The 18,931-nt window shown below is 53.1% G+C and overlaps 1 protein-coding gene across 4 annotated transcripts in view; it reads right to left on the bottom strand.

Annotated features, from left to right (window-relative positions):
• Positions 1 to 18,931, bottom strand: part of PLEKHM1 (pleckstrin homology and RUN domain containing M1) — a 46,662-nt gene that overhangs the window by 4,009 nt on the left and 23,722 nt on the right. For 3 of the 4 annotated variants that reach the window (XM_014739613.3, XM_070227134.1, XM_070227135.1), the window contains 4 exons: positions 14,008 to 14,278; positions 10,176 to 11,096; positions 7,582 to 7,727; positions 4,318 to 4,511 (listed from right to left, as the gene is read on the bottom strand). In XM_014739613.3, the coding sequence (XP_014595099.1) occupies positions 4,318 to 4,511; positions 7,582 to 7,727; positions 10,176 to 11,096; positions 14,008 to 14,278 (1,532 nt within the window). The remainder of the gene's footprint in view (positions 1 to 4,317; positions 4,512 to 7,581; positions 7,728 to 10,175; positions 11,097 to 14,007; positions 14,279 to 18,931) is intronic. The other variant, XR_011423164.1, reaches the window with a different exon arrangement.

Raw genomic sequence — 18,931 nt, 5'->3', positions numbered from 1 at the left:
TAACATCGTATTATATAACTGACATTTCCTAAGAGTAGAACTTAAATGTTCCTATATGTGTAAATAAGTAAAGTGAGGTGATGGATGTGTTAATTAACCAGATGGGAGGAGCCCTTTCACAATCTATCCATATATCAAATCATCACGATGTACACTTTTCAGTTTTACAATTTTGTCACTTATACGTCAATAAAGCAGGAAAAAACTTTTTAAATTTAAAGGTATAAAAAATAAACTATCTATAAAACAAATGATGAGGATGATGATGAAAGTTAACACTTGGTACCAGGAACTGGACTAAGAGCTTTACATATATTCACTCATTTAATTCTCACAATAATCCTAAGAGGTTGGCACTATTATAATCCGAATTTTGAGAAGAGGAAATGGAGGCACAGAGAGGTTAAACAACTTGCTTGTGGTCACACAGCTAGCTAGTAAGTGGCAGAGCTGGAATTGAATGCAGGAGTCTGATTCCAGAGCCTGCATCCTTATCCACCCGATGAATGCCTACAGATGTTAGCTGTTATTACTTCCACTGTTACATACCAGGGACAGTGCTGGGGACAGAGATGCACAGGACATGGCCTTTGCCCTCCTGCAGCCCCCGGCCTAGCTGAGGGACACACATTCAAGCCTCCAGTTTTGGTGCCATGTGGGAGGAACTGAGACATGTCCTAAGCACAGCAGATCCCGTTTCAGAGGCGGGTGGAGGGCGGGGGCAGCGGTGAGAGGCAGAGGACGAGGGCTCAACCGCCAACCCGGCTCTAGTTTCCGCCTCCCCAGCAGCAGAGATCCCAAGGGCTACGTCCGGAGGGAAGCAGAGGAAGCACCTGCAGAAACTCCCCTGGTACAAAAACCTGCCTGGGTTGCTCTGTGTGTCTGGGTGGTACTGGGGTCAGGAGGAGAGTCTCCGTGTCTGAGGAAGCTCGGGAACCTGTCCTAGGATGCCCCGGACGTCTGGGGGCAGGATGATGCCAGGCCCTGGGGCATTTGGAATGGGGGCTCGGTCATGCCCCATCCCAGGGCCTCAGTTATGGTCCAAGGGGATCCCGATCCAGGGCAGAAAAGGCGAGTTCCACCAAGCAGCCAGGCAGGCCACGTTGTGCTGTGCGGGGCGAGGATGCCGCCGACAGGCCACTCAGTTCACAACGCTGGTTTCCCCGGTAAATGTCCAGCTTTCTGGGAACAGGAAGCTGCCATTTATCACCAGAAAAACGCAGGGGGCGGGTGGTGCAGACTGTCCCTGAGCTGCAGGAAGGGTGGGGCTGATGCGGATGGAGAGCCATCTCTGTCATCTGCCCTGTGTCCACAGTCACGGAAGCCCTGGGGGCCAGCCAGGCCCAGGGCCCTCCCTGCAGCCAACGTCCTGCTGTGGGGTGAAGGCAGGCAGGAGTTCCTTCCCAGTGGCAGCCCTCTGGCTGAGTCCCCTGAGAGAAAGGGGACCTACAGCTGGTGCCTGCCCAGTCCTTCTCAACCCTTCTCGCCCTCTCAGCCTCCACTCTGGCCTCCTCCCCTCCTGGGCTAATTATGACCACGGCCCCTGGGCCCCACTGCTGCCCACTGGTCTTTTCTAAGCCTCTGATCAGACGGTCCTGTGCTCAAAACCCTTCAGCGGCTCCGCACAGCTGGCAGAATAAAATCCAAATGTCTTTGGTGCAGCACGCATGGCCATCGAAGTCTGGCCCCACACCCGCAGTCCAGAGCACTGAGCCCCTCACGGTCCTGGGAGCCACATCCCGCCCCTCCACGCCATGGTCCCCTTGGCCAGGAAAGCAGCGCTTTCCCTTCCCCTCTCTTCTCTTCAGCTCTTTTCGGAAATTCCAGTTCACTCCATCCGTGCTGCCGCCGTGTGGAGACGCCTGTCATCCCATGTGCAGACAGAGCGGGGTCTGGGCTCCAGCAGCACTGATGGGGGCCAGCTGCAGGAGGGTCCATCTGAGCTTTCTCTTGATTCTTTCATACTGTTTGAATATTTTTTTTTTTTTAAAGATTTTATTTTTTCCTTTTTCTCCCCAAAGCCCCCCGGTACATAGTTGTATATTCTTTGTTGTGGGTCCTTCTAGTTGTGGCATGTGGGACGCTGCCTCAGCGTGGTTTGATGAGGAGTGTCATGTCCGCGCCCAGGATTCGAACCAATGAAACACTGGGCCACCTGCAGCGGAGCGCGCGAACTTAACCGCTCGGCCACGGGGCCAGCCCCACATACTGTTTGAATATTGACTCTCTTTGTAAAGAAGAAACACATTTTTTTAAGCGGAAAAAAGAACTCTGCAAACCCTCCGCTCAGATGTCATCTCCTCTGGGAGCTTCCCTGGCCCTCTGGGTCCTGACAAGGCTGGGTCAGGTGCCATCCCTCAGAGCACATGCCATGCTGACCCAGGGCCATCTGAGTGTATGTGTCTGTGTCCCTTCTCAGGGACTCTGAGCCCTCATGTGGCCCTCACCACAACTCTAAAAGGCCACATGAACACAGGGATCATTGGCCTATTTTATAGGCAAGAAAGCTGAGGCTCAGAGAAGTGAAGAAACTTCCCTGAGTCACCCAGCAGGTCTGGGGCTGGGCAGGGGCTGCCCCTGAGCTCTCTCCCCTGCCCCACGCTGCTTCTAAGCAGGTACTGCCAAAGGTGGGCCCTGCTCTCCTGAAGGCTAGGTGCGCAGTAGGTGTGCAGAACTGCACCCAAGGATGGGAACAGCAGGGCCAGAGGAAAAAGGCAGGACTGCCCTCAGTGCCCAGCACAGGTCAGCTCAGACAGGTTGGTAAGGCTGGTGACCAAACAATCTCAGCAGGATGGGGACAGGGAGTGAGGCCGTCACCTAGGACCCACCCTGCAGGCACCTGGCCTACTCAGGTCTGCAGAGACCCCTCGACTGGGCAGGGTGATGAGGTCCCACCTGACCCAAAATTTCACCACCCTGGCCAGGGGGCGGGAGGGCACTCTCTGGAGCCCCGGGTCCCGGAATCTCAGAAAGGCTGGGAGCGAGTGAAGACCCAGGTGCCAGCTGATGATTGAGATGGACAGAGCCTCCCTGGGAAGCAGCCTTCGAGGGCCCCTCATGGTGGCCCCAGAGGGCTTTCTGTTCTTCCAGGCCCTGCGGAGGGGACGAGGGCGCAGCCGGCTGCCCTGGAAGCCTGAGGGCCAGCCTCTCTCCCTTGCTAAGAGAGCTCCCGGCAGCAGCCCCCTCCTTGAGCTCCGTGGACCTGCACTGGGCACCGCCTTGGCCCTGAGGAGCCGTGCAGGAGCGGCTCTGGGAGAACGGGAGCCAGGACTGAGGAGGCACAGCCGTCAGACAGGTGGTCTCTGCCAGCCGTGTGGTGAGGAGTGGCTGGAGGGGGAATATGGAGGCACTTGTGAGCTGATCCAGGTCTCCAGGACCCAGCAACGAAGTCCCCCTGGGCGGAGGCACCACCTCCTCCGCCTGAGGTCTGCGCTCCTGAGGGCCCCAGGCCAGCACAGCCCCGTAGAAGGCGGCAGCCTGGGCCACGACCTGGGGCTTGGAGGGGTTTATGACGGCACAGAAAGACCCTCTAAGTCCATGCTGAAGTCCAGCGTCATCTCCCAACTCTGAGCAGACCCCCTGGCCTGGGTACTGAGAAGCTTCTTGAAGGGCATCCTGTGGGTCCCACCCCAACCTCACCCTCTTCCGAGGATTTGGGAGGGATGCTGCCATGGACAGCAGCAAAGCAGCGATGGGAGGGAGGACTGGCCAGGGAAGGGAGGAGCCAGGGCGACACAGCCCTCGCTTGCCTCTCCAGCCTTCCCCTCACCGCTCTCCCGTCCACTTCCCCCCCCATCCCCCGAAGTTCTCCCGGTTCCTTCTAGGATTGGGGTCTTTGTTCATGGCCTGTGTGTGTCTTTCTTTCCATCTGGAACACTCTTTCCTGCTTCTCCTCCACTTTCTCACTCTTACTCATCCTTCAGGCCTCACTTTAGATGTCAGTTCCTCTGGGAGGTCTTCCCCTCTCGGCCCTCCTCCAGTCCAGGTTAGCCATCCCACCTCCCTCCCGGCCTCTCCCCAGGGTGTAGTGCTGGCTTACTCCCCTGCCTTCCTTCAAGAGGGTGGGCCCGGGTCTACCTTGCTCAGTGTTGTATCCCACACGCCTAGCCCAGTGCTGGGCACACAGTATGTTCTTAATAACTATTTGTCAGATGAATGAATGAATATGTAAACAAAAGCCACTCTGAAAGCATGTGATAATTTTCTAAACGAGATGGGAGGATCTCCGTCCAGTCCTGGCATTTCTCCCAAGAGGACACCTTGCGTGGGCACTGGCCCATGTGTGTGTGCCTGCGCGTCTGCGTCCAGGGTGCTCACCTCTTGCTTAGCTCCTTCAGGGCTCCACTTCGGCACAGGCCCAGGTAATCCCCCAGAAGCTTCAGCTGCTCCCGGCTCCTTCCAATGAGGCGCATCCGCTCCACGTGCTCGTAGAGGGACGCGTTCACCAGCTGCAGGTTGATGAGGGGCTGGGCCCGGATCTGCGTCAGGAACTTCAGGGCCTGCCGGCAGATCTGGGGACACCACCAGGCAGCAGGGGTGGGACAGAGTGGCCATTGGGTGAGCAGCTCAGGGCCAGGCACTGTATTATTTACTCATTCCTTACCCTGCAACCACCCTCCAAGGGAAGTGGTGCCATCTTCGTTTTATAGATGAGGAAAGTGAGGTTCAGAGAGATGGAGTGACTTGGCCTAGGTCCACAGCTCATAAAAGTCAAGATCTGAACCCAGTTAATCTGACTCCCAAACCCACGCTGCCTCCATGGCACAGCTGCTGCCCCTCTGCGACTGCTGGGAGGGAGGGGGGGCTGCTCTGGTTACCGCCCCTCTCCTCCTGGCCTAACTCTCCCCACTATTTCCTGTCCTCCCAGCCCCCATTTTCCTGCCCAAAGGAAACAGGCACTGCCCTACCCCCACCGGGCCCCGGCGGCGCGGCGACTCAGGAACCAGGTGACTGCTCTGAGTCAGGCTCCCACCACAGGAAGCTACAGACTAGACACAGCTCCACGAGAGCTTTCCCGAGGGAGCTCTGCAGCAGCACCAGCTGTGGCTCCCCAAGTCTCGTGAGGAGGTGAGTGCGCAATCTCAGCCTCTCAAGAATGATGCTTGGGTCGAAGGCGCTACCCTCAGTCCTGACCCTACGGCCAAAGCCAATTATTGAGCACCTGCTGTTTGCCACACACTGGGCTAAGGACCTCAACCACATCCATTCTTCATCCTCAGTACAACCCAATGGGGAAGATGTCATCACCCCATTTTATAGATGAGGAAACTGAGGCTCCGAGAAGCTAAAGTGGCTTATCCAATCCACCTGTGGAAAGCAGAGCCCAGGTCTAAACTGAGGTGCTGTCTCCACACACTTGGCCACCTCACTAGGCAAGGAGAAAGCCCTCTCCCTCATGGTCTCCTCCTTGCTGAGGTGAGAAGGACGGAGGAGCCGAGATGTTCTCCACTACCAATCACCACACAGTGGCTGGGAGCCAGGCTTTCAAGTCAGAGCTGGATTTGAATCCTGGCTCCACTACTTCCAGCTGTATGACCTTGTGAAACTTACTTAACCTCTCTGTGACTCAGTTTCCTCATCTGTAAAATGGGGAGAATAAAAGCACCTACTTCATGGGATTATTTTGAGTTTAGATTGAAAGAGATAATCCATGTGAGCTCCTGGCATGTAGCATATCCTCAGTAAATGGGAGTTGCCATCAGACTCTGTGAGTGCCTGTTGTGGCCCAGCTGTCCCCTAGAGGGTTGGGAATAGAACAGGGCCCTCGGGAGACTGTGACACTGTGGGGGTGGGGAGGCCTCTGGCCTCCTGTCTCCCAGCTCCACTGTCATCTCCCGCCTCCCCACGGACAACTCTCCCTTTTCCCATTTCTCAGAGCCCTGAGGTACCAGCCCTACAGCCTACAGTGGCAAAGCCCCGGTGACTCGGGTCAAACTGCCAAACACTGCAGACAGGCAGGGGATTCCTGCTCCCCAGGGACTGCTCCTACCCTGTGGGCATGGAGCGGATGGACAAAGAAAGAAGCCCAGTCCTGGGCTGACACCCTGCCAAGTGCCAGATAGGCCTCGCTCAAGTGGCTTAGCCAGAGTGGTAAGAGTGAGCAGTAAGGCCCTACCCTGTGAGGCAGCCACTTCCTAGTCTGAATGCCCTGTCTTTACCAGGCCAGGATCTTTGAGAGAGAGCTGGACATTTCCTGATCTCAAATACGCCGAGAGAAGTATTGTAATTTCCTAGTTGGAGAAAGGAAGTGGCACAAGGATGACAGTAATGAACAAGGAGATGGCTCAACAGAAGTATCCGGGTGTTGTAAATCATGAGTGTGTTTTATGGGCAGAGGGTTCTTTGCATTTGTACTGATCTTGAAACCTAATTTTCTCTACGTAGTTAGTTAAACACTTAACGCTGAGGGCAGGAGTGGGGACAAGGGAGCCAACAAAAAAGTCAAAGTGCAGCTGCCATCTTTGGGGTTCCTGTCCCCAGGGGGTGGAGGCTGGGGTGGCAGAGATTCTGAGAATCACACCCTCTGTGCTCTGATGAGGACATGTCCACGTGTTAAGGCTGCACGGCCGGCAGACCTGGGTCTTGAGAGAAGCAAACAACTTCTTCCTTGTGTTTCTGGGTCTGTCTTAGCAGAAAGCCAAGTTTGTGCCCTTTAAGGCAGACCCTGACCAAGTGAATTAGGGGCAGAAGGTGACAGGCCTCAGGAAAGGGCAAGGGCACTAACGTAAGGACCATCGAAGGGACTGCGGTACCGTCTCATTCAGTCCTCACACAACCCTGAGACTCGTACTGTTGTTAACGCCCCTTTAGAAACAAGGAAATGGGAGTTAAGTAATTTGCTCATGGTACTCAGCTAGAAAAGTGGCTAAGCCCAGTGGAAGAAGAGGAAAATCTAAAAGATCCTAGAATAATTCTTATTCAAAAACATTTAGTGAACATAAAAAATACCCAAGATATAAGACTAAGTGAACAAAGCATGATAAAGCAATATGAGTCCAGTATGATACCAATTTTTAAAAAGTAGATGTGTATGTAAAAAAACGCACAGAAAAAGCTGACTGCTCCAAGGGGAAGTGCAGCCAGCCACGCAGCCCATCCATCCGTCCATCCATCCACCCATCTATCCATCCAGTCATTCATCTATCTATCCATCCACGTACCCCCCATCCACCCATCCATCAATACACATCCATCCGTCCATCCAGCCATGCACATCCACCTACTCATGCATCTACCCACCCAAGTCATCCACCCATCTATATATGTGATTTATCCTTCCTATCTATCTATATGCTGGTGCCTTAAACAGTTTTGTCTGTAGTCATGGGGAGCTGCAGAAAACCATCCTCAGAAACCCACCTGAGGACCAAGGCAGGCATTAACAGAGCTCTGCCCAGGGGCAGTAGATCAGCACCCAGTTTTTTCTTGGCCAGCTCCCCTACATCATGGGACCTGAACCAGTGACCTGGCTTCCCTGGAGCCAAACTCCTCCAAACAGATGAGCAGCAACAAAGAGGAGTGGCCATTCCTCTGTCACTCAGCAGTCCTATGTGGCTACCACTGGCTGGGGTCAAGACTTACCGGGCGCTTGGTGAGGTCCCAGTTGTGGATGACCCTGGCGGGAATCACTGAGGCATCGTCTTGGTGGCAGATGTCACAGTAATAGAGGCCAGAGAAGGCACAGAGCTTGGGTCGTACAAATGAGAAGCCGATCTGCCGGGAGCAGCCTGGGGAGAAGGATGGAGGGAGAGTGAGCAGCAGTGGGGCCACAGTCAGCTCCTGAATAACAGAGAAGCTACTAAGACGTGATGGCCTGCTATTTAAGCAAAGTATAAAGATAAAAAAGGAGGATACAAGATCAAAACAACCATCACTCATATGTCCACCACTTGGAAACAAGCCCATTGATTAATCTGTACCACAAAACACTGCAAGAATTATCATCACCATTTTACAGCTGAAAAAACTGATGCACAGAGAGGTCAGGAAACCTGCCTGGTCCCCCAGTGATTAAGCAGCATAGCTGGGATTCCAGTTAGGGTTGGCTTGGTTCTAGAGCCCGCATTCTCTTACACCCGGCTGCCTTTGTTCAGTGTTCCCACTGTTGCTCACCAAAGCCAGCCTCCTCTAGGCCCACCCCTCCACTGGGGCCCAGAAATGGAAGCAACTAAGTCTAGGCCTCAGCAAGCAAGGAAGGTGCTAGGGACACGGGGCCGGCCACCGGGAGTTGGGGGGAAGCCAGGGAAGTTGGGACATTATTGCCCGGTGCCAGCTCGAAGCCAGAGCTGCCTGACACCTCAGGACAGTGGTGCAGGGCCCAGCTTCAGAGCCTCTGCTGGTGCACCCTCCACAGTTGTGGGCAGTGGCAGTGGGAGTGGGGTGTGCCCAGGGCAAAGCAAAGGCCTGGCTCAAATCCTGAGCACACGCCCTGCCTCCCACAGGGCCAGGGGAAAGAGTGCCTCTGGCCTCGGGACCAGAAGGGCTGGCTCTTCTGCTTACCGGCTGCCTATCCCGACCTGCACCAAATTTTTACGAGGTTCTATTTCAGTATCTGTAAAATTCAGCTACCACTTGCTATTTTGTGGGGTTATTACAAAGTTTAAATGAGACAAGGTTTTGAAAGGGCCCTGCAAACTATGAATGCGAGCCAGATGTCAGTGGTCGGCGTCTGCCTGCCCACTGAGCTGTGCTTGCGGGCGGAAAGGAAGCCTGGGCTCCCCAGTTTCAGGCTCAGCCGGCAGGCTGGCGGGTGGCAGGCACGATGAGAGCTGCCCCCACCAGCATTCCCACCCATGGCGGGGAGACCCTCCCCACAAGCCCTGGGGGCTGGCCTCCTCCCTGAGCCCAGCATCCATAGGCTGAAGGGCAAAGTGAGTGTTAGGGGCTGGTGGGGGGTGAGGGTGAATGGGGGCTTGAAGATGTTTTCTGCAGGAAGCTCTGCACTGCCTAGCTTCTCCATCCTCCCAGGGCACCAACCGCAGACCACTTCCTTCCAGACGCCTGAAGCAGGCTTTCCCCACCTGTCCCACAGGCTCCACCTCGAAGGGACAGCTCCTAAAGTGCGGCTCAGCTTGTGCCACATCTCTTGCTTTGGCACTCTGCAGCGGAGCAACCTCCTCACAGCTCACCTAGAGGGCCCAGGGTGATGCAGATGTGTGTCTGGACTGAGAGAAGGGCTAAAAGTGGAACATGAGCAGTGGAACATCACGCAGCCTTGAAAAACAGGGGAGTGGAGAGGCCCTGTGGGGACCTGGCTGAGAGCACAGGTCTGGGACCTTCAAGGTCCTCCTCCTGGCTCTGCCACTTACTAGCTATGTGAACCTGCGACAAGGTAGTCACCAGCCCTGCGACCCAGTTTCCTTGGCTATAAACAGAGATCCCTACAGGCTTGTTGTGAGGATTAAATGAGATAATCCAAATCAAGCATCTGGCCCAGTGCCCAGCACAGAAGAATTAGATTTGATGATAATGATCTAGCAATGTACTGACTTGCAGTAATACCCATAATGTATTATTAAGTAGAAAAAACCCAAGTTGCAGAACAATATATATAGCTGTGCTGTCCAATATGGTGGCATGAGCCATGTGTGCTCATTTAAATACATTTAAATTTTAAAAACCCCTGAAAATTCAGTTCCTTAGTCACAATAGCTACACTTTAAGTACCTAGTAGCCACGTGTGGCTTGTAGCTACCATGGAAAGCACAGATCTAGAACATCTTCATTAACACAGAAAGTTCTATTGGACAGTGCTGAGTAGTACAAACCAATTTTTGTAATTTTAAAAAATTGAGTGCACCTGCAAAAGCATGCAAGCGTACTTGGAAGGGTACTATGCTCCTGCTCCAAAAGAATATGACAATAAAGGAGGTAGGGCGCTGAGCTCCCTGGAACTCCCTGAGCAGAGAGCAGCACACAGCGGAGCTGCCACCCACAGCCCTCAGCAGGAGGTGGCAGGAGGGGGAGGCGACAGGGGCTCCCACAAGCAGGGGCACTGGCCCCAGTGGGTGCTGGGGAGCTGCAGACGTGCAGAAAAGCTGTATTTGCTGCAACATCCCAGGGGTGGGATGGGGCAATGGTGGAAGGCCAGGATGAGTGCAAAGGCTAAACCAGGAACCCCACTGGAGGCAGAGAGAGGCTGGCAGGCTGGGGGTGGCAGGACAGCAAGTCAGCACCTGCGCAGAAGCAGCCCTGGGAGTCGAGGCCTTTCTCCGTGGGGATGGCCACCAGGTACTGCAGCAGGAAGCCATTCTCCCGTGTGGCGAACTTCAGCACCTCCTGACAATTTTCATCCAGACTGCCACCAAGTGTCACTGCCTCCTCGGCCGTCTCCAGGTAGGACGCCAGGACCTTGCGCACCAGATCCCTCCACAGGGCAGCCTCCTCAGCATTCCCGGCCTGCAGCTTCAGGACGGCCTTGGCTGTGATGATTTTGAAGAAGGATGGGCCCCCGAGGCTCGTGTCTGGCAGGATATCTCGGATGGTCTCAATTCCATGGCTGTCAGTTAACATCTTCTCGTTGTTTCTCAGGCGGAAGCATTTCAGAGCCTCCAAGGACAGGGAAAAAATATAGGGCACCCAGGTCCTGTCCGCGTAGAGGTACAGAAGGGATTCTTTAATGGCGTCTGGCTCGGGAACTTGGGCAGAGGACCAGTTGAACTGCGAGCTCTGGAGCGTTTCAGGCTCTGTGAGCAGGTCCGAGTGGGCAGGGAAGCCACCCTGGGGGGCCTCTGCGGGGTCCTCAGGCTCGTCTGGGTACTGGACGTTCACCCACTCGTCCTCCTGCTGGGGCCGGTACTTCTGCAGGGCCTCGCGCACTCGGTCGAGCCAGTCCTCGGCTTCATCCTGGGAAGAGGCACGCAGGGTCAGCCTCTTGCCGGAGAAGACCAGCTCGAAGCGGCCGTCGCTGTGGGCCGGCCCCACAGACTCACAGCGCAGCAGGGAACAGCTCTCCATGCAGGTGCGCTCCTCGTCGCTCAGGTAGAGGCGGAACTCCAGCGGGGAGAGCTCGCAGAAGAGTTCCTTCCAGATGCCCATCGCCCCCCGCCGCTCCACGGTGCCCAGTTTCATGAGACCCCGGAATGGGTTGGACAGCCCTGGAGGCAAAAAGAAGCACTTTAGACAAGGGGCCTGTCCCTTTACCACCCAAGAAAACCTCCGGAGCCCGAGGTCTTGTAGTGGGTGTGGACGAGTGACTGCTACGAGAATACAAGCCAGCCGTGGGCTGGATGGGAACATCTTTTGAGTGCCTCCATCCCACCCTCACCCTCAGCAGCTGACCTTGTTCCTGAATGTCACTGAGAAAATAAAAGCGCTCAAAAGATGACCTCCACATGCCCCTCACTGCACTCCCTGCTTCCGGCATCTGTCCCCACACATGACTTCCCTCCTGTCGCCAGGGCTGAACCGACTGTGCTGCTGTCTGAGGCCAAGCCTCCACTTGTGCAGGGGTCCCCCCCACCGCCTACTCAAGGACAAGGATGGCTCTCCAGCAGCCTCCCTCCCTCTCCTGTGCTGCTGTTTTCTCCTTTCTTTCCCAGATCCTTCCCAACAGCACACAACATGCTGCTATTTCTCCCATCTTTAAAAATACCTCTCGTGACTCCGCTCACATCTCTAATTATCACCCTGTTTCTCTGTCCCCTTTATAGAAAACCCCCGAGGAGTATTGGAACTGTCTCTAGTTCCTCTGCTCCCAGGCCTTCTTGAACCTGCTCCAATCAGGCTTTTGGCCCCTCATTCCACAGAAACTACACTTGGGAAGGCCACCAGGCCTCCCCATGTCACCAGATCCAAAGGCCAATCCTCAGTCCCCATCTGGCCTGACCCATAGCATCACTGGACACAGCTGAGCCCTCCTTCCCTCCTGAAGCACTTCCCTCTCTTGGCTGCCGAGACACTGCCCTTGGTTCTCCTCCATCCTGACTGGCCATGCTTCAGACCTAGACTCACTCCTCCTCCTCCGCTGACCCCTCACTGTTGGAGTGCCCCAGAGCTCAGTCCTGGGTCCTCTGCTCTTCTCTATCAACACCCACTTCCTAGCTGATCTTACACACTCAGGGCTTTATGCCAACAATGCCCCAATTTTTATCTCCAGCCTGGACCTTGCCCTTGAACTTCAGATTCAGATCTCCATCTGCTCCATGTATGTCTAATAGGTTTCTCAAACTTGACACATCCTAAAATGAATTCTTGATTCTCCCACTCCAAACCTGCTCTCTCCTAATGTTCTTTGTCTCATAAAATGGCAAACTTCATTCTTCCAGTTGATTGGGCTAAAACCTTAGAGTTATCTCTGATTTTCTTTCGTTCACACCCTGCATCCAATCCATCAGCAAATCCTGTTGGCATATCCAGAATCTTCCACGTCTCACCACCTCCACCACTACCTCACAAGTTCAGCCCAGCGTCATCCCTCGCCTGGGTCATGGCAATGGTGTGCTAACTGGTCTCTCTGCCCTGGCCGTCCTTCAGCATACAAGCCAGGATGACACTACCATTTAAAAGATAAGTCAGATCATGTCCCTCTGCCCCAAACCCTGCAAAGGCTGCTGTCTCCCTCAGAGCAAAAGCCACTGTCCTTTCTGCAGCCCACAAGGCCCTCCACCACTCTGACCTCATCTCGAACCACCTCCTTCCCCATCTCCTCTGCTCTAGTCACTCTGGTCTCTGTGGTTCCTCGGACACCTCAGGTATGTTTTCATCACAGGTCTCTGCACTTGTTCTCCCTGCTTGACACACAAAGATTGCCTCGTGCCTTCCTCCCTCCTGCCACATCTCCTCCAAGGTCAGCTTATTCATGAGGGCTTCCTTGGCGATCCTATAGGAAATAGTACACTCCCCACCCTGGCGTGTCCTGATTTATTGTTCTCCATAGCAATTACTGTCACCTGCTCATACCACACGTTTACGGATTAATTTTCTTATTTCCTGTCTCTCACACTAGAATATAAGTCTCATGAAGACAGGGACTTTGCTTTGCTTCCTGCTGCGTTCCTAGCACCTAGAATGGTGCCTGGCACATCACAGAGGCTCAGTAAGTATTTGCTGAATAAGTGGGTGAGTGTGTGCCTATGTACCACACACTCCTCAATGCTCCCTGCTCCCAGGGGGTCTGCCACCACTCAGGGGTTCCAGAGGACACACAGTTCTCTCTCTCCCAGCCTGGACTAGCCTTAGAGATTTCAAACCACTGTTTAGGATCTTCCTACCCCTCAGGGAGCCTGATGGCCTAGGAACGGAGCCCACCTTTCTCTGGCATGGTTATAACCATCACATGGGTGACAGACAGAAAAACCTAAAAGAAGCCAGCATAGAGACTAGGGCGCCACCCATAATCCCCAACCAGGGCCGCAGGACCCTGGCCAGAATTCTCTGCAGGGTCTTTGCAAACAGAAAATGAGGAGCGAACAAGACTGACTCTAGGGCACACTCTGCTTGCTTGTTTACTTGAAAGAGGGAACTCGTTTATGAGGGGTACAGGTTATGGTTTCTGGAATTTCACCAGGGGTAGAGATCAAGCTGGCCTCACTGTGAACAGCACGTAGAGGATGCTGAGCAAACAGCAGACCTGATAACCCCACCAGCAGTGTTAAATCAGCCATCTCAGAGAAAGGCCTTGGGAAGGAGCAGTTGAAACACCTGGGCCTTCAAGAGACGGGTTCTCTCTGGGCTACGCTTGAATCAAGAGTTCTGTATAATCTTAAGAGTTATAGGGTAGTTTCAGGAAAAATATTTTCCATTTCAATATAGGAAACAGTATTTTTGCACTGTGTAGGCAGTTTTGAGCATTATTCTATGAAGATTTTATGAGAAAACACAGTACTTTTCCTGAAATGCTTTCCTGCATTACTCAGCAAGGGTGCTCCTTATTATGACATTTTGGGATGAAGTTTTTCTTGTGAGAAGACACCACCCAATTGGTAATGGAAAGCAGGGTTTTCGAGCTGCTTTCTGCAAGGCGCTGTCTCTGCACAGTGAGGCGGCCCTGGGCCCGCAGCCACCTACCCATCTGCCGGCGGTGCACCACCCTGAAGTTCTTGTGCTCCTGCGCCGCGGCCGCCTTGCTCTCTCTGCTTCCTGGGGAAGGCACGCAAGCTTTGTCTAAGGCCCCCGTGGAGTAGCTTTTTCTTGGTCCTTGAGAAAAATGCCTTAGGAGACCAGGCCTTGCCTCTGGAGACCCCGTGGACGAGGCTGCAGAGCGATCTGAGGGACCCTCGGCAGCTTGTTCTGGGGGAGGCCGGTAGAAGTCATCTTCTGAGATCCAGCTCTTGTTTTTCTAGTGGGAAAGAAGAAAAGGCATAAGTTGCTTTTTAACTTCTTTAAAAACATCTTTATGGAGACAGGATTCACATACCATAAGATTAACCCATTTAAAGTGTACAATTCAATACTCAAAGAGTTGTGCAAGCATCACCACAGTCTAAGTTTAGAACACCTCCATCACTCCATGAAGAAACTGTGTAAGCGTTGGCGGTCACTCCCTACTTCCTCTCAAGCCCTCCAGTTCTAGGCACCAATAATCGACTTTCTGTTTCCATACATCTGCCCATTTTGGACAGTTTATATAAATGGAATCTTACAACATGTGGTCTTCTGCAACTGGCTTCTTCCCCTTAGCATGTTTCTAAGGTTCATCCACGTTGTAGCACGTGTTGGTACTCCATTACTCTTTATTACCAAATAACATTCCAGTGGATGGATGTCCCACACCTTATTTATCCATCATCAGGTGACGGACATTGGGTTGTTTCCGCTTTTTTGGTAATTACGAACAATGCTGCTGTGAACGTTCACATACAAGTTTCTGTGTGGACATATGTTTTCTATTCTCTTGGGTGTAGGCCTAGGAGTGGAATTGATGGTCATATGGTAAAGATGTCTGACTTTCTGAGGAACTTCCAAACTTGTTTTCCTAAGTGGCTGCCCCATTTTACATTCCCACCAGCCATGCATGAGGGTTCCAACTTCTCCGCATCCTCTCCAACATTTGTCATTATCTGTCTTTTTGATGATAGCCATCTTGAGGGGTGTGAAGCGCAATCTTGTGGTTTTGATTTGCATTTCTCTTATGTCTAATGACCCTGCGCATCTTTTCATGTGCATATTGGTCATTTGTCTATCTTCTTTGGACATCTGTCTATTCACATTCTTAGCCCATTTTTAAACTGGTTTATTTGTCTTTTTGTTCTTGTGTTGTGTTGTGGGTTGAACTGTGTCTGCCTAAAAGACATGTTGAAATCCTAACCCCCACGACCTCAGAATGAGACCTTATTTGGAAACAGGGTCGTTGTAGATGTAATTAGTTAAGATGAGGTCATACTGGGGGAGGGTGGGCCCTTCATCCAAAGTGATTGGTGTCCTTATAAGAGGAGAAAAGACACATACAGAGAGGAGAATGCCAAGTGAAGAGAGACACAGAGGGAGAACGCCATGCGATGACGGAGGGACTGGAGTGATGCGTCTACAAACCGATGAACGCCAAGGCTTGCTGGCGACACCAGAAGCTAAGAGGAGGGCAGGGAACAGACTCTTCCTCAGAAACTCCAGAAGGAATCAACCCTGCCAACATCTGGACTTCGGACTTCTAGCCTTCGGAACTATCAGAGAATGCATTTCTATTGTTTTACGTCATCCGGTTTACGGTACTTTGTTACAGAAACCCTAGGAAACAAATTTGTAAGGGGTCTTTATACATTCTGGATACCAGGTCCTTACCAGATACATGATTTGCAAGTAATTTCTCCATTTCTGTGGGTTGTCTTTTCACTTTCTTCATGGTTCTCTTTGAGGCATAAAGTCTTTCAATTTTGACGCAGTCCAATTTACATTTTCTTTTGTCTCTGTGCTTTTGGTGTATCTAAGAAACCATTGCCTAAGGCCAGGTCACAAAGGTCTGCTCCTGTGTTTTCTGCTAAGAACTTTATAGTTTTAGCTCTTACATTTAGGTCTATGATCTATTTTGAGCTAATTTTTGTGTATGGAGTGAGGAAGGGGTCCACCCATATTCTTTTGTGTGTGGATATCCAGGTGTCCCGGCACCATTTCTTGAAGGGATGTAGAGTTTTCAGCTCTGCTTCTAGGGTGAGATGAGGGAAGCATGAGCGACAGGACCCAGAGTCCTCAGTGGCTGCGTCTGCCTCGGCTCCCCACTTCTGAGCAGGTCCCTGAGGCCCCAGGCAGCCAGGCCCTGCCCCTTCTCTTCTGAGGCTGTCTCTCTGAGTCTGAAGCTGCTCACTAGCTGGGAGAAGAGGGGCAGGTCTGGGGTGAGGGCGCTTGTGGGAATGAATTCCAGCTCCTCTTTGTCATTATTTCTAGCGCTCCCTGCCTTTCTGTGTCGAAGTGTGGAGGAGCGGAGGCAAGGAAGCAGGTTGGGCTGCCTTAAGTGGCTGTCTACACAGAGGAAATGAGTCACACCGGTGGGGGGTGGGGGGGGACCAGCCCAGCTGTTTTGTTAAGTGCCACCAACCTCACCCTGACGCTGCTGTTTCCAACCCCTAAATTGAGACTGCCCTCCCTGCTGCTGTAGACAGGGGAGTGGAGCAGGCTGAGGCTGCCCCCGAAGGGCTGATTTGCACAGTTTAGTCCATGCAGAGGCTCTAAGACTCCTTAAGCCAAGGGTGGAGAGTTCTGAGTCCGGCTCTCACAGAGCTGGGCCTCCAGGGCTTCCTCAGAAAGCCCTCAGAATTGGCAGGTGCTTCCTTCTGCCAGTGACAGGACAATGTGTCATCAGCGGGCTATTGGGGACCATTTCAACACAGGATTCTGAACAATTTCTGCCTAGGTCACTGAGACCGCAGGGAACTCCTTGAGGAAAATGGGCAGGAGGAGTACCCCAAGGCTGTACAGGCAGCCCCATGGAGCCTGGCACACAGACCTGGGATCCTGTGACCACCCCCCCGCCCCGACTTGGCACCAGCCCCTGCTAATGGTCCCAACTGGAAAGACCACTATCCCTTGAGATTCAGTCAGGGGTCATCCCTCACCTCTTCCTGGAAGCCTGCCTTACTATTCCCCAGCCTATACCCCTCTCACCCCTCAGCTGGGTTTGGGACCCCTCCTGGGCTCCCACAGCATTCTGTGCCTGCCCTCATCCTTGCATCCACAAAGCTGTTTGGAATGGTCATTTTTATTTGTGCTTGGCACACAGTTATAAAAGATGAGTGAGTAAACCTTGACTATCCAAACATCTTCAACATACAATGACAAGGGTGGGGCGAGGGAACTGGAAGGAAGGAGACAAATGTGCATTTTGAGACGATGTATGTTCACTGGCGAGGGCTTCCCTCTCCACGGAGGAGAGGGAGACTACTCCGAAACGTTCAGACGCGGCCCACTGCCCACGGATCAGCCACCAGGAAATGATACTCTAGGGAAAACCTTTTGTTCTCTTAAGTAACAGAAAAACAGTGGGAATACTGGGTCCTTGGAGCTTCTGCATAGTCCTGGACTGGGCTGTGGGCTGTGCCCCCTACCAGGGGCCCCAGTCAGAAAGCAGGGGGTAGGGCACACCAGTGTTTTCCTTTTCCCTCCCCTTTCCTCTCGTCTTCCTACTCCTGCTCACCCAGGGCCCCACATCTGGCCAGTTACCTGCCCTGTTAACAGTGAGGGAAAATCACCACTGACCAAGGATCTAAGCGAGAGCAGCACCGGCCACTAGGAACCCAAGGCAGAGGAATGCCACCTCGAGTCACTAAGGCGTCCGGGCGCTGGATACAACTGCTAAATCCAGAGAGGAGTCTGGCTGCCGAGGGAGAGACCAGGTTTCCAGACACTTTCAGAAAAGCACTTTTCGTCCAGTCTGTCCTCACTATGTCAGGCAAAGGGACTGCCTGTACCCCTCCTGGGGGAGGGGACCACATGCCATGGCAGGTGATCCACGAGGGCAGCAATTAGGGCCAAGTCTTAGAATTCAGACTGTCCTATGGGAGTTAAACTGAGAACCCAGTTCACACCCCCTGATGCCACGAGTACAAAGTCCCCCCAGCTCCCTCGCTCCCTGTACCTTCCTCCCCAGCACGCATCACAAGTGTAATTACGAGGCAGATAATCACTTGTCTAATCTGGTGTCTGTCCCCGAAGAGCAGGGCCTCGTCTGTGCTGTCCCAGCACTGTACCCAGCACGGTGCTTGGCCCACAGCAGGGACTTTGTATTAAATGAATCAAAAAAAAATTTTTCTTAAAGAAAGGCTAAATGGCTCTCAGGGTTATAAAACTTGACAGTGATCCCCGCCCTCTGCCACCAAAATGTCAAATAAATAGCAGTGGCTGAGTGACGACAGAAGCACAGAAAGATGAGAACCACAGAGGCGGCATGCAGGGCATAGCCCCACTCCGTGCAAAGGGAGGGAGCCCACCAGACCAGGGCAAGTGTGCAGGCCTCACAGTGGAGCCCGGCGACTATACTGAGTGGAGGAATGAACAGATCCACAGCTCCGCTGTGGAGACAGATGCAGGAAGGGGTGAGCATCTGTGGCTCTCACGGTGGACTCAGCAGCAGGTTTGACTCTCTGTTCCCCAAGCAACCAGACTACCGTGAGGCCTGCAAGGAGGTGGAGCCTGCCCTGGTCAGACCACCCTGCCCTGCCCACTCTATGCACTTGACAGAGCGCTTCTCTCCATTGTAAATTACAAGTCAGCATCTTGAGTCTCTGGAGAGCTCCAGGACTGTGAATTGATGCCTACTCTCTCCCAGGTACAGGGCTTGCAGCTGACACAGAAGTGAACAGACATGGTCCTTCGTATCATGGAGCTAATATTCTAGTCCAGAAGACAGAAAATAAGCAAGCAGACAAGCAGATAACACAATTGCACATAGTGATGAATGTTATAAGCAAAGCGGAGCAGGGAAATGGGAAAGAGAGTCACTGGGCATGGTGCTCTTGAGACAGGTGGTCAGGCATGGCTGAGACAACAGGGAGGAAAAGCAGAG

The sequence above is a fragment of the Equus caballus genome, chromosome 11 (assembly GCF_041296265.1).
Source record: "Equus caballus isolate H_3958 breed thoroughbred chromosome 11, TB-T2T, whole genome shotgun sequence".
Taxonomy (NCBI): Eukaryota; Metazoa; Chordata; class Mammalia; order Perissodactyla; family Equidae; genus Equus; species Equus caballus.
Note: the sequence above shows the minus strand (reverse complement) of the source record. Positions and strands in the feature narration are given on the sequence as shown.